The sequence below is a fragment of the Macaca thibetana genome, chromosome 3 (genome assembly GCF_024542745.1).
Source record: "Macaca thibetana thibetana isolate TM-01 chromosome 3, ASM2454274v1, whole genome shotgun sequence".
Lineage (NCBI taxonomy): Eukaryota > Metazoa > Chordata > Mammalia > Primates > Cercopithecidae > Macaca > Macaca thibetana.
In genome coordinates this window covers 99,570,038-99,585,940 of record NC_065580.1, presented here as the reverse complement: position 1 = coordinate 99,585,940, position 15,903 = coordinate 99,570,038, and the positions used below count along the sequence as shown (strand labels likewise).

The following is a 15,903-nucleotide window of genomic DNA, read 5'->3' as shown; positions in this document are numbered from 1 at the left end:
TTTAGTGGAGATGGGATTTCACCATGTTGGCCAGGCTGGTCTTGAACTCCTGACCTCAAGTGATCCACCCACCTCAGCCTCCCACAGTGCTGGGATTACAGGTGTGAGCTACCGCTCCTGGCCTCCTTCACTTATTAAGACAAGCAGAATGCTTCATCTCTGGACAAAAGTGATACTCTCCTTGGGGAGGTCTTCTGATATTGGTTCTATTAAGGTGCAAAATAGGAGAGAAACTTAGCATCAGCTTCTACAGATTTGGAGTATCTTTGTGTCCTTAACTAAAATCTTTAACTTCTTTCACTTTTCAGATGGTCCAAAGAGAACACAAAAAAAAGGGGAAAAAATGTCAACATGCTCGTTCCCCCACCTTGTTTTGTCAGCCTTCCATTTTCCTTGTCCACAACTGTGTATTTAAATAAAAGATGAATTAAACATCCTTGGGTGTTTGGAAAACAAAAACAAAAACACAAAAATCTTTATACCAGATAGGGAGTGCATTCCTTATGCAAATTGTTGACGTAAAAATAGTAGCTGCTTCTTTTAATTTACAGTTCAGTTGTCTGTGAACTTCCAGGTATAAGAAAATATTAGTTTAAAATTAGTCTTAATTATGTTAAAACTCCTTACCTACTGAAGATGAAATGGCTTAATGGCCATATTTCTCGAAAATAAAGAAAAGAAGGGGGAGGAGGAGGAGGAAGAAGAAGAAGAAGACAACATACAACTACCTTTTTCTCCAGCCTAGAGAGTTTCTTTTTTTCTTTTTCTTTTTCTTTTTTTTTGGAGACAGAGTCTCGCTCAGTCACCCAGGCTGGAATACAGTGGCATGATTTCAGCTCACTGCAATCTCCGCCTCCCAGGCTCAGGTGATTCTTATGCCTCAGCCTCCCCAGTAGCTGGGATTACAGGCACCCACCATCATGCCTGGCTAATTTTTGTATTTTTCGTAGAAATCGGGTTTCACCATGTTGGCCAGGCTGGTCTTGAACTCCTGACCTCAGATGATCTGCCCGCCTCAACCTCCCAAAGTGCTGGGATTACAAAAGTGAGCCACCACACCGACTAAGAGTTTCTTCTTGGCAGGACAGAGCAAAGCACTCTCCAGGGAGAGGAGACAACTTTGGATCTTTTGATACTGTAGCAGGGGATGGAAAAGATGAATTCTTCTTCCTTAAATCAACATCTGGCAGAGTCTCCACTGAGGACCAGGGCAGCTCAGCCGCTGACCCCAGGGCAAAGCTCTGTGTTGCTGTTTTGTTTGGGCTTTGGGGGGTAGAGAGAATAGGTGGCACTCAGCATCCTCCTGGGAGGAGGGCTAAAGGCACGGGGAGATGATGGCAAAAATCTGAAGTCTGAGCTTGGCCTTTGGAACAAGGTCGCCTTCCAGTGTGGGACCTCCCTGCAGGTCTCTAAGGCATGTGTTTCTCTGTATTTATACCTGCTTGTCTATTTCTTCTGCAGGTGGGCACAGGCTTCAGTTTTACTGATGATACCCACGGATATGCAGTCAATGAGGACGACGTAGCACGGGATTTATACAGGTAACATGCTCCCGCTTTCTCTTGGCCTTCTTCAGACCAAACATTTTTCTATCTCAACAGGAAAATTATTCTAGCATTGGAATTATTATTGACTGAGCCTTATAGTCCAATTCCTGAAGATAATTTAAGGATACTTTCACATCCACACACAGCAGAATTTTTCAATTAAAGATTATTTTTTAAAACTTTCAACCAGACCTCTGAAAGGTTTCTGCTTGTTTTCCAAAATTGTATTTAACTTTGCATTTCTGGGGAGACAACATCTTTTCAGATATTTGTTTGTTTCCCAGGGTTCTTCTTTTTGTGGCTTTTGGATGCAATTTTTTACTTTCTGCTTCTAGTTCATGACTTGTCCATGCTGAAAACTTAGCTTGTTGGTCTCTAGTATTCTCCCTTCTTCTTGTGAAAGTTTTCTTTTGCTTAAAAAAAAAAAAAAAAAAAAAAAGGAAAAATGTAAAGTTGTAAGTCTGGCCAAATAGTGTCCATATAATGTCTCCCTTTATTTATTTACTCATATTAATCAGTGCTATTTTTAGCATTTTAAAAAAAGCAAATGACCTTTCTTATTTGGTCAGATTTTTCCAGTCTACAAATTATTACTAGAGACCAAATCCTTTCTGGTCACTAGGGCACCGCTTTATGCATTATAATAATTTACTAAATTATTATAATAATTTGCTAAAAGAACCCTAGTGGCCAGAAGGAGTTAACTAGCTCCCTACCCCACACCTCCACCAAGCACTCTGTTAATTACTACCAATCCCCAAAGCGAAAGCGCATCTAATAGGAGTCAGAGTTCGCTGATCTCTGACAAAAGCTTTCCGTTTCACTTTTCTTTCTCTCTAAGGCAGATAGGTGGCTGGAGGGAGAGAAGAAAGAACTACTTCCAAGCCCCTTTCCCAAAGATCTCTCCCTCTGCCCACCTAGAAAAGAATATGGCTCTTGTCTTCTCCACTTTTGTTTTTCACATGTTCCATGATTCAATCACTTCTATTCAGTGTCTAGGGGGATGCCCAGGACCCCACACTTCTGCTTCCATGTACAGTGGGGTCCTAGGGACATATTTGCCAAGTTCCTGGTGGGGTGTTCCCCCCAGCACCCCCTCCCCTTCCCTCCACAGACGTGATGGATGGCAGTCCTCCTCACAGGCTTCCTCAGAGCCAGGGCCAGGGCTCTCTTGGCACTGTGTGCTCTCTTTCTTCAGATTAGAGACCTACTCCCCACCCCCACCTCCCATCCCTCTTTGGTTTAAATCCAAACAAGCTCAGTGGTTAACTAGCAAACACCCTGAGGGCAGAGGTTCTGTATTGAAGAGCTGCATCGACCCCCTCTAAGACAGAGCATCACTGCCAAGCCGTTTCTGTCTGTCCTTCCCCTCCCCCGAAGACTGTTACAGCTTCCAGTTGCCCCTCCATATGGGGATGTCGACTGCTGACATGTGGTCCATCTCCTCTTGCCTGACATGTAAAGGGAACCTATTTCAAAGCATCTATTGTTTATAGCTGTTGTAGTTCTTTTTGCTTCGGGCTCTTAGAACTGGAAAATAGCTAATCAAGGGTAGTGCAGAAAACTGATTTCAGCTGTTTCCTTTATAGTTTACACTCTTCGTTTCCCTTTGTGGCCACATTCTTCTCTCCAGCTCTCCAGATGGGTGTTTGCAATAAGAAGGTCGCTTGGAAACCTGCAAACGGGCTACTACAGGTTTAAAGAGTGGAGCTTTCATTTGCTTCCTTTGAAAACCAACTTTCATTTTTCTGAAAATCCCATTCTTTTGGACTATTAATAGTGCATGGCTGTAAGGAGACATTTACCATTCACAGTTTTGCTGCTTTTGTGTTTGGAAATAAAACTTTTTCACGAACAAGATGTTAAAATACTCTCCCTCTTTTCTTATTTGGAATGTGCTATTTAGTCACAATGCCTCTCTGGTTTAAAAAAAATTATGAAATTTATTAACTTTGATTTGGAGTACACTAGCTGGTGCCACTCTTCTTCTGCCATTGTTTACCAATTGCCTATTATGTGCCAGCTGCTGTTCTTGGTGCTGGTGAGACAGTAGTAAGCAATCCCCAAAGCCCCTGCCCTCCTGGTGCTTAGTCTAGTGGTGGACCTATAGTTATTTTCTTAGCAGCCAAATGTAAGCGCTACTATAGTTTTCTCCGACATGTTGGTTTGCAATGGGAAATGATATGTAGTGTTGCTGAACAAAGCTTCATAGCAATGCAGCTAGGAAGCAGGCTTCCTATATTAAATGAGAAAACTCTGTGTCCTGTGCCAGGTGGAGAGGATCATGGCTCAGCCTCGCTAGATGTTGAATGAATGCAAAAGAGGCTCCCCTCACCGGCTCCAACAGAGCAGCACTGCCAGGATTCCTGTTGCTGAGCTTGTGTTGGTCCAGTGCAGGGCAGGTGAGCCCCAAAGTGGGGCTTAGCCTGTGAGGGGTTTTGGCTTTGCCCAGAAAAGAATTCAAGGGTGGCCGGGTGTGGTGGCTCACACCTGTAATCCCAGCACTTTGGGAGGCCGAGGCAGGCAGATCACCTGAGGTCAGGAGTTCCAGACCAGCCTGACCAACATGGAGAAACCCTGTCTCTACTAAAAATAGAAAAATTACCTCTTCTTGGTGGTGCATGCCTGTAATCCCTGCTACTCAGGAGGCTGTGGCAGGAGAATCGCTTGAACCTGGGAGGCAGAGGTTGCGGTGAGCTGAGATCATACCATTGCACTCCAGCCTGGACAACAAGAGCGAAACTGTCTCAATTTAAAAAAAAAAAAAAAAAAAAGAATTCAAGGTGAGATGGAGGTAGAAGAAAACAGCTTTATTGAAGGGGCAGTGTTACAGCTCCATGTCTACTCCTGCAGGGCTACTGCCTAGTCAGAGTAGCAACTTAGGGCAATTTTGCAGTCATATTTAAACCCACTTTTAATTACATGCAGATTAAGGGTTGGTTCATGCAGAATTTTCTAGGGAATGGATAGTAGCTTTTGTGTCTTTGGGTCATTGCCATGGAAAGGGGTGGTAACGCTGGGTTGTTGCCGTCAGGATGGTAAACTGACATGGCCCACTGATAGGCGTGTCTTATGGAAAGCTGCTTCCGCCCAGGCCCTGTCTTAGCTAGTCCTCAGTTTGATCCAGCATCCAAGCCCCACCTCTGTATTTGAGTCCCACCTCCTACCTCATGTCCACTGCCAGTGACTTTAGGTACACTTTGCTTGGCTTTGGTTGGTATGGAGCTTTTGCTTAGATTACCTGAAACTCGATTATCCTGAATGTTGCTTGTGTTTATGATTATGCTTCTCAGTCCATTAGAACTGACCAGATTCCAGTGCTGTCTTTGGGTCTACAATGCATGATCATGTCCACTCACCTTTTCTGCCCTGCATCCACCTGATCTCTGTTTAAAAACTTATCTGAGGAATAATTTTCTTGTAGTCATTCTTCCTTGCAATCTCTGTTTCTCTTTTTGGTCCTTTAATATACATTTTTGCGAGCAGAGAGCCCTCAACTAAAATTCTGTTTATTAGACAAGTCCTTGGCACAGTGCCAGCAAGGTGGCCAAGTGGAATCACCAGGAAGAAGCATGCTTCTTGTGCCATGTAGCTCTTGTACCGGAATAAATGCATGGAGTGTGCACGTGTGAACACAACGCTTATGTATTATTATTTTTGAGACTGACTCTCACTCTGTCACCAGACTGGAGTGCAGTGGCGTGATCTCGGCTCACTGCCACCTCTACCTCCCAGGCTCAAGCAATTCTGCCTCAGCCTCCTGAGTAGCCGGGACTACAGGCACCCACCACCACACCCAGATAATTTTTGTATTTTTAGTAGAGACAGGGTTTCACCACATTGGCCAGAATGGTCTCAATCTCTTGACCTCGTGATCCACCCGCCTCGGCCTCCCACGGCGTGAGCCACCGCACCTGGCCACTTACGTATTTTTTATATATATATGTTTAGCAGTTCTGCTTCTAAAATTTGTAATTTCATTTGGGCTTGATGCTAGATTTTATTTTCTAGAAGATGCTCACCATGTAATAAGAAGAGTTCTTGACTAAAATACAGTTAAATGAGCAAATGGCATATGCAAATCTAATTTACTAAATTTACTTTTTTCATTCTTCACTCTCTTTTAAGAAAAGAGAGTGCTACCATGCTACCAAGTGCTTGCTTTAAAAAAAATAGCCAATTTTTTGGCTGTGAAATCAAAACTGTGAAATGAAACTTGATGATAATTTCCTCAAGTGGAGCCTTGCCTTGGAAACTTGAGCTGGAGAATCCTGCCATTTTCAAGATAGAAGTAACCTGGGAGATTATCTCCAAATAAGACTGTCAGATAAAACACAAAATGCCCAGTTAAATTTGAATTTCAGATAAACAACAAATAACATTTTAATGTGAGTATATTCCATGCAATATTTGGAACATACTTATACTAAGCCATTATTTGTTATTTATCTGAAATTCAAAATTAAACCATGTCTTATGTTTTCATTTGCTAAATCCAGCAACCCTAATGACTCTCCAGCAAATACTACAAGGAAATAAGCTTTAAGCTAAAGCCAAAGACTTAATTGAGATTTACTATGCTAAATTATCTATTGCCATTCCAACAAGCAGGAAGAGAGAAAAGGAAGTAGATTTTAGCCTGAAGGTTGGAGAGGGAAGGGTGGAGAATGAATGCCTATTTTTATCTGTGTTCTAAAGCCAGCTTATTGCCAGCACAAACATAGAAGCTATAAAATACAGCTTCTCAGATTTAGTTGCTATAAAGGCCACTATAAATAATGAATACAGAAATACAACAAAACTCTACAGTAGTGTTTCATGGTGAATTTTTATGCAGCCTTTGAAAATTAATTATAGCTAGGATCATGGTGATTGTAATGACCCAATTTTGCCTCTTTGTAACCCTTGAACTTCGCCATCCTCCTGGGTTTTCAGAGCCTCCTTGCCTTTCATCTTCCCTGAATGGTTCATGGCTTTTAGTGTCTCAGCAGGAAGCTGGGCCAAAAACCTCCCCTAGCTTCACAGGCACTGCAGTCTGGGTCAAAACACTCATAGAGCTACTGAGTTTCACAAGTTTTTGTTTTCCTTTTTTTTGAAATATTTTGTTCAAGTAAAGAATCATTTAAAAAATCCACTGTCTTCTTGCTTACTATGAAATCACTCCTTGAGTCTGTTAAAATCTATTTCATCACTGAAGTGGCTATTGGCATTCTTTTTTTTTTTTTTTTTTTTTTGAGACAGGGTCTTACTCTGTTGCGTAGGCTGGAGTGCAGTGGTGCAATCTCAGCTCACTGCAACATCAGCCTTACAGGTTGAAGCGATTCTCCTGTCTCAGCCTCCCAAGTAGCTAGGACTACAGGTGCGCACCACCATGCCTGGCTGATTTTAGTAGAGATAGGGTTTCACTGTGTTGGCTAGGCTGGTCTCGAACTCCTGACCTCGTTATCTGCCCGCCTCAGCCTCCCAAAGTGCTGGGATTACAGGCGTGAGCCACCGCCCCTGGCCAGCTGTTGGCATTCTTTAGTAAATGTGTTTTTCTTTTTTTTAGCCCAGAGGCTACTGTACATTTATTTCAATATCTGTGGCCATTTGCTGTTTTTCTTTTAAATTATAGTCATCTTACAGTTTTTGTGTTCTTTGGTTATTAAAATGCTGACATTCTTGGAGCTCCAGCAGAAATGTTCAGAGTCCCCCACAGTGGGGGTTGGTAAGCAACTAAGATTTCCCTCACTTCACCACAAATCTGGGCTAATGGGATCATAAAGTTTGCAGAACTACCTCCAAGAATTGCTACGTAACATGTGAAACCTGTATTATTTGCTCAAAGCGCCCTCAACAGTTAGATGATCCAAACTGGTAACTCAGTGATTTGGAAACATGCCCATAGTATTGATGTCCACTTGTCCAAACTTCTTATTATCATAGTAAGCCCACACGTATTGTGTAAATAAAATGTCCTACAGGAGCTCATAGCAGAGTGGTATCTTATTTCAAATGTGAAACCTATTGCCAAAGGGTTAGATTTGATATCCTAGCATGAAGAGCTCCTGAATCATTTTTCTGATTAATTTGTATTGTTTTTGTTCTTCTTTTTGCAGTGCACTAATTCAGTTTTTCCAGATATTTCCCGAATATAAAGATAATGACTTTTATGTCACTGGGGAGGTAAGTAGAAGTCACGTTTCCTTGTGTGCTTCAGACATCACCAGAACTGACATATATTATGAGTGTAGTTTGTTTAAAATCTATATACATATATACATGTACACATACATATCAATATTGATTCAGCCTATATTCAAAATTCTCCCAATTATCAAAATACCCTTCATAACTTTTTTTTTTTTTTGGATTTGGAATTTCGCTCTTGTTGCCCAGGGCTGGAGTGCAGTGGCGCGATCTCAGCTTACTGCAACCTCTGCCTCCCGGGTTCAAGCCATTCTCCTGCCTCAGCCTCTTAAGTAGCTGGGATTACAGGTACCTGCTACCATGCCTGGATAATTTTTGTATTTTTAGTAGAGATGGGGTTTCACCATGTTGGCCAGGCTGGTCTCCAACTCCTATTCAGGTCTCGTGATCTGCCTGCCTCAGCCTCCCAAAGTGCTGGGATTACAGGCATGAGCCACTGCATCTGGCCCTTTCATAACATATTTTAAATCCCAGGACTCAATGCATGCTCTCATATTACCATGGGTGCACTAGGTAGGCTCAGTCACCTACCTTGTTTGTTGTCCTCGTCATTCATGGTGATGATTTGAAGAGTCCAGGCCAGGTGCTTTGTAGAATGTCCCATATTCTGAATTTGTCAGATTTTTTCCTCAGTGCTTAGGTTATGTCAAAACATTTGAGCACGAATATTACATAGATGGTGTGTACTTTCTGGTGCCTCACATCAGGAGGCACATGAAGTCAGTTTGTCCCACTGTTGATGCTATACTGGATCCCTCTGTCAAGGTGGTGTCTGCCAGATCTTGCCATTGTAAAGGCACCTGTTTCTGTTTGTAATTAATTAATAATTCAAGACCATTTGAACACTGTTCCCTCAAAAAATGCCATCCAGTAGTTTTAGCATCCATTGATGATCTCTGTCTGAATCAGTTATTACACTGGGGGTGATAAAATGGTGAGTTTTCTAATGTATCTTTCTGTGGATATCACCTGGCATTCTTCCATAGGGAAAATTTTTCCCTTTTCCTCTTATTACTTACTTTTAAAAATAGTACTGTGGATTCATGGACTGTTATTTCTATTTGATCTGTTAAAATTTGTTTTGTTTTAAATGCTTTCATTGTTTTAAATTTGGTCACTGGAAACCCCTTCAACTGGCTCCTGTGCCCTTTTTACAGGTCCCCATTAGCCTCCAAGCATGTCCTTGCTTTTTGACACAAATGAATGTTCCAGAAGCATCTTGTACTTCTTGTACTTTCCCTGTCCTGGCCTTGGAATCAGTCAGTTCTTCATGGAATGCTGGTTCTTTTTCATGGGGAATGGCATTTAAAAAGCAAGTGCTAAGCACTAAGTGGCCCATTGCTGCTGGGATGTGTCTGTGGGCAGAGCTAGGAAACAAAATGACTTCATACTAATACCCATACTTCTGATTCCGTACCACAAGGTTCTCTTCTCTTTTCTCTGTTCCGTATTTGTTTACCCCTTCTCCCACATTGAGGGCTGTGGTTCCTAATGACATCAGTGTGTTTCCTCTTTTGCTTGCTTCTACAATATGCCCAAAATGGTTTCAGAATTACTACATGAGTACCATTACCAACAAGAAACATCAAAATTGCTTTCAATATTTTTGCTGCAATTATTTTTATCCTTAAATTGTATCTCACTACACACTTACAATCAAAGTACTGTGTTTAAAAGTTAAAAGAATTCTATCTTTTTAAGGGTGATTCTGTTAAAATTTAATACACAGTTACGTTCATTTGTCTATTGTTGGTTTCAATTTTAGGGTTTGCTTTTTTCATCCTTTTTAAGATTATTTTAAAAATAGGTACCAGCCAATCATTTAAGAACATAGGTGCAGTTCTACGTGCTAGGAATATAATGGTGAATAACACTGAAAAACTACAAAAAAACAATCCCTGCCCTACATTCTAGAGAGGCAGACAGTGATAACTAAAATATGTGCTAGGTACTGTACCATCAGGCAGTGACAAGCATCATGAAAGAGATGCAGTAGGGCAAGGGCCGGAGAGTGAAGGAGGTGCTATTTTGGGTAAGATTGTCTGGGCAAGGCTCTTTGACAAGGAGATGACGAGCAGAACTCTGAATGATGTGGTGGGGGTAATTTCTGCAGTATCTGTAAGAAGAGCTTTCCTGGCAGAAGAAACAATGAATGCAAAGACTCTCCAGTGGGGACAGGCTTGGCAGGTTCAAGGAAAAGCACAGAGCTGCCGTGGTGGGAACTGAGCAGAAAGAAGCCAGTGGATCCTGCAGGGCCCGGCTGCCTATGGCAAAGAGTTTGGACTTTATGCTAAGAGTAATGGGAAACCATTGAGGGTCCAGTGTTCACTGAAAGAACATTTAGAATCGAATTCAACTGAGCACAGATATATTGAGTATCTGCTATGTTTGAGGCACTGGACAAATATTAGGAATTCAGTGATTTATCAGACGTTGACTCTGCCCTAAATCTGAAGGTCTAATAATTACAATACAGATGAAAGGCACAATTAGAGAAATATTATCTCTGATCCACAAATCTTGAAAAAAGAAAAAAAAGTTAAGAAAAAAAATTAGAGAAGTAACTGTAAAGACTAATAGCCACAGGAAAGGTACCAATAGCTACCTCAGAATGGGATCCTCAGGAAAGGCCAAGCAGAGGAGATGGCAATGAAACCAAGTTTTGAAGGATAAATAAGGGTGTGTTAGTTAAGGCTCTTTTGGTTGCAAGTGACAGAAACCCTATTTAAAGCAGCTTTAGTGAAACAGGGCATTGATTGATTTAACGTCAGGTGTGGCTGGATCTGGTTGCCCATACTTTGTCATCAGGATTCTGCCTGTCATTCTCTCCTGATCTATGTACTTTGCTTTGTACTTTTCTGGTTTCATTCTTAGGCAAGTTCTTTTCATGTGGCACTCCCGCTTCTCCATCCATCGCAGGGCAGGTATAGCGTATCCATTCAACTTCCCTTTCCCAATAATTCCTGCCCTCCAGATTCCTGAATCTCAGATGATCCACTTGGATCTCATGCCTATCCTAGAGCCACCAACTGGACCCAGGTGGTTGGAATATACAGATTGGCCAGAATGGTGCCTGAGGCCCACTCCACACCCTGGAAGGGTAGGGACTGGGATGGGGGCCCTCATACTCTGAACCATAAGGCCTGAGAGTAGGAGATGAGTGGTCTCCAGAGGAAGATCCAAGTGATGATGCCAGAGGAAGGGCTGTAAAGATGCTGGCAAGCATGTCTGCGATGTACACTTTCAGGGAGGGAAAGAGGAAAATGGTCTGAGCTTTTCCAAGGGAATGGCAAGTAACTGGAGCTAGCAACTTCTTCTCTCTTTTTTCTCTTTATAAGCTATTTGGAAGGGATATTCTGACTGTTTGGCATACTACACTTTAGGTTTTTTAAGCCAGTTATGCAGTCAGGATGAGTTAGAACCTCTCCTGGTAATTTCTGGCTGTTCCTTGTCTTTTAACCAATTTCAGAGCCAGGTTAGGAAAGCAAATAGGAAGTGACACTCCCCATTATTTGGCAAAATATTTGGAAAATGCCCATTCTCCACCTCCTACAGAAGAGTGATCTACTTCGTGTGTAATGCCTTGTCTTGCAAATAATGTGGTGATGTCGTTAACCATGATGCTGATGTTGATACAAACCATGATGTTTGGTAAAGCTGCCAAATCCCAGATGAAAAATTTGACTTGGTTATTTCACATCTGCCTTGTGGTTTTATGCCTATAATTTCCTAATGTGTGTAGAAGAGGACAGTTTTCTTTTTACCTTCCTTGCCGCCAGGATGAATACTTTTAGGGAAACCTGTGCCTTCTGAGTGATGAAGGAAGATGTGAGGTAGAGATGCCGTTGTCAGTTCTTCCCTGAACTACATGGGATACGTTCAGTCTGGGGGCACTGCTCTTTCTAGAAGAAAAAAACACTAAATAATGATGCCTTGATGGTTTGTCGTGAATATTAGAATGCTGTGTTTCTCCAGCCTCGTTGGTCCCATCTGGGTTGTCTTCTGTTTTAAGGCCATGTGGCAGAAAAGAGAAGTGGAAGGCATTCTGGATTAATCATTAGGAGCCCTGGGACTCAGGGCTGGCTTTGCTTCTCCCTGGATGATTTCAGGAAAGTCTTTCAGCCTCCCTGGTCCTCTGCTTTTCATCTAACAATCAGAGGAGTTGTTCAGTTAGATCACTTACAGGGATATTTTGCTTTACTAGAAGTTCAAATGCAGTTATTTAGACTTACTCTTTAAGCATCTGTGTGTAATTGCAGTTTTAACGTAGTACCTACCCATTTTCCCTCTCGCTGCTGCCACCACCAAAAAAAAAAAAAATTCTTCTAGATTTTTCAAGAAAGAAAATTCCTTTCTCTTCTAAACTCTTCATTTTCTCACACTCTTAGGAAAGTGGAATAGTGCTGCTCAGTTTGTAGAGCCATCTTCAAAAAATAAATGCACAAATTCAGAATGGTTTTCTGCTTTTCAGTGTAAATGCACCAGACCTAAATATCTCACGTTTGTGTGCTATGAATGAGAGGAACCTGATGCTCAAGGGGTCTGGAGCAGCTGTTCAGAACCTTGATTTGATGTAAAGGAGTCTGGAAATAATAATAGTACCTACTGCATAGGGTTGTTTTGAGTATTTAATTAGATAATCCTCCTCAGATATTAGCCTAGTGACTGTGGTGAGTACCCAACACGTGATGACTACTATTACCATTCATATTGAAAAGCTGGGTTAATATATTATGACTCCCAAGCACACAGCCTAATGCCTGTAGACAAGAGCTGAAGTGTTAATAGAAGCTCCGCTAACTCATTGGTGGGATATGGCATTGTCCCCTCTACTCTATGTCTATGATTTTGAAATCATTTTTAAAAGCAATAGTTACTTTGTCTAAAAAAAATGGACCTTAGCAGTTGACATTAGAAGTTGTGCTTGTTTTTTATATGGGCAGCGGCAAAATGTGTCAGGACCCACCCCAGGCTCCTGCCTCGCCATGCGGACGATGGTGTGGCTACACCAGAGAAAGTGGCGTGGGCCTGCCCTCAGCGCAAAGGAGAGAGGAGAAGCTGCTTTGTCTTCTTCCTTCTCTTCATTTCTGCCCAGAACACCAACTGGAATTAATTTTCCCTAAAAAGAGACAAATGTGTCTGTAAATCACCCTCCTCAAGACATGAAAAAAAACATACTTCAAAAAGAGAAACAAGCTGCATTTAATTCCCATAATTAACTTTCTTTATAAGTGTTATCCTTTCTGAGCCAGTAACTATTAGTGAGATTGCCCTTGTTCTTGAGGCACAGACACATTTAGCATCCTCTCAATTGTACGTGAGCCCAGGTAGAAGTTAAAGCAAAACAGCCCTCACTGGAAGGCAGGCAGGTGACGATCAGGGGGACCGCCCATTGTTCTCTGAGCCTGTGTCTTTATGTGCCGCTCAAGGGGAAGAGTCAGTGCATGTGGGAGGTTGTGGCAATGGATGGGAATGCTTCCAAACTAGCAGGGCCTGTGGTTAAAACGGGACATCTCTTCTCCATCAGCAGAAAAGGGCAGACTCTCTTTATAAACAGTTTTGCAACCATAATTTATTTGAGGACCCAATAGAGACAAAACTTTGAAGCTATTTAAAAATGAATTAGGGAGCATCTGCATGGGTGAAGTCCCTGTTGGAAGTACAGTGTCTGACGACCTTTACTGAAGTCATAATGGCCCATTGGGTTAGATGGCAAGCTCCCAGTATGCGAGAGCCATGTTCGTTTGTTTTATTCGATACTAAGCACAGTGCATAATGATGATTATAGAATGAAGTTCATGCAAGGCTGCCTTTAGATAAAATAAAAATACTGATATTTCTTTCTTGCATCTTTTCACCTCCCCCACCCCGACTTTTTTTTTTTTTTTTTTTTTTTTTTTTTTTTGAGACGAAGTGTCATTCTGTTGCCTAAGCTGGAGTGCAGCATCACGATCTCGGCTCACTGCAGCCTCCAGTTCCCAGCTTCAAGTGATTCTCCTGCCTCAGCCTCCCAAGTAGCTGGGATTACAGGCACGTGCCACCATGCCCGCCTAATTTTTGTATTTTTGGTAGAGACGGGGTTTCACTATGTTGGCCAGGCTGGCCTTGAACTCCTGACCTGGTGATCTGCCCACCTCAGTCTCCCAAAGTGCTGAGATTACAGGTGTAAACCACTGCAACCAGCCCCTTTCTTTTTTAAAAATTTTTATTTTAGGTTTGGGGGTACATGTGAACGTTTGTTACATAGACAAACGTGTCACAGAGATTTGTTGTACCTATTATTACATCACCCAGGTATTAAGCTCAGTACCCAGTAATGATCTTTTCTGCTCTTCTCGCCTCCGTTTCATTGCCCTTCTCTTCCTGCACTATGTCCCGGGCCCTCGGGACTCTCCTTTGGCCTCCCTTGTTTTCCAGGGCCATCCTCCCACCTCAGCCTTCGTCTCCTCAGTGTGTTGTGTACAAACTTCTATTTCTCCATGCTTCTTCCATCCCTATCATGATTGTTCTGTTTCTCTCCCCATTCTGACTTGTTATCAGCTCATTGTTCCATAGAAAGGATCTGATAAATTAAACCCAATATGGTGGACTCTCAACATGTTTGCATTTGAGTAAAGAGAGAGCCTACCTGATGGATAGATATTTGTAATAGGGTAATTTCAAGCAGTGACATGCAGTGGGGTTGGCAACCAAGGTGGGGTGGGAGAGCGATTCTAGAAGTAGGCCTATGATTATTAGCATTCTGTGTAAGCCTGTACCATCATCCTATTAGCCCGGGCTTGGGATCATTAAATTTAATGGCTAGAAGGGATCCTTCAAGAACATCTAGTTCACGTATTTTATCTGTAGATTTTACTAGAGAACATTTATTAAGAATGGACTGTATGGTAGACATCATGCTAAGCACTGTTTTATGCATTACCTCATTTAATCCTAACAGCTGCCTTAAAAAATAGGTGCTATGATTATTCTTCCCATTTTACAGGTGAGGTGACTGAGGCTTAGTGAGGTTAGGTATGCCTTACCAAGGTCACCCAGCCAGAAAGTGGAGGAGCCAGCATTGGAACCTAAGCAGTCAGACTCCAGAGCCTGAAGATGGTGGGGAAGAAGTGAGCTAGTGGTGCAGCCTTGTTCACCAAAATGCTTGTTCACCAAGCTGGGTGCTCTCACCTTGAACTTGCACTGTCTCCAGGACCTGCTTCAGATTCTGTTTGTGTAGAAGGGAGCCAAACGTCCCCTTCCATATTTAATGCTGAAACTCTAAGGTTATCAACCTTACACAAACAGAAAAGAAGTTCCCTAGCTTCTTGAATGTCTTTCTGGCCAAGACTGTTTTAATCATAAAGACTTGGCTTTGATCATTAAGTTTTGTAGAGTAAGTGGAAGTTTCAAGTGATATAAGGACTTGAAGTCTTTGGAATGCAATTATTTCTCAAGGCTTGGAACTTGCTGAATTTTATTAGATAACATTCAAGCTGTTTTAACTCTTGAACCTATGACAAATCTCTATTTTCAGTTATGTTCATCTGCACTTGCCAATATTTTCTTTTAGAATTGAAAATGGATTTGTGACTATTTAATGAGTTTAATATTATAAAAATCAAGGTTTAAGCTGTAACCAAAGAACTGAATAGGGGCATATGGAAATGTTTGCAAGTTTGATCTCTGGCTTTTGTACAGCATATCCAAATCAAGTCAATACATATATACTGAGGGTTGCATGGAAAAGAATATGCGTAAATCAGAAGTCATTATAAGCTTTGTCAGGAATGAATTACCATGCTGGAGCAGGCAGCATAGAGACCTAAATAGTACTTGATTAGATGAGATGTTTAGGTTGGAAATGAGAAATGCTAAGTTACATCTGTTATGCAGCTTCATCCTTCTGAATTGTATCTACAGTGAGCAAACAAAGATTCAGTTTGTTGACTGTGGCCCGGTGTGTTCGGACTCTTTATTTAAAAGTCAAATTAACTGTAGTCTCCATTTTAAACAAAAGGGTTTATTCATCTCATTGAGTCACCTGGCTTCATGCTGGATTTCTCCAAATTGCCACTGAACTCAGAGTAGGTGGGAAAAGGATGCATCTTGTTCACCTATGCCTGTCAATGATGCCTTTTTTTTTAAGCAGTATCTTCTCAATAGAAAATAAGAATATATCATTTGG

At 41.7% G+C, this 15,903-nt stretch overlaps 1 protein-coding gene across 7 annotated transcripts in view; it reads left to right on the top strand.

The window, feature by feature from the left end:
• The window catches only part of CPVL (carboxypeptidase vitellogenic like), a 205,656-nt gene that overhangs the window by 102,062 nt on the left and 87,691 nt on the right, over positions 1-15,903 (top strand). For all 7 annotated transcript variants that reach the window (XM_050783202.1, XM_050783200.1, XM_050783205.1 and 4 more), the window contains 2 exons: positions 1,462-1,541; positions 7,646-7,712. In XM_050783202.1, coding sequence (XP_050639159.1) covers positions 1,462-1,541; positions 7,646-7,712 — 147 coding nt within the window. The remainder of the gene's footprint in view (positions 1-1,461; positions 1,542-7,645; positions 7,713-15,903) is intronic.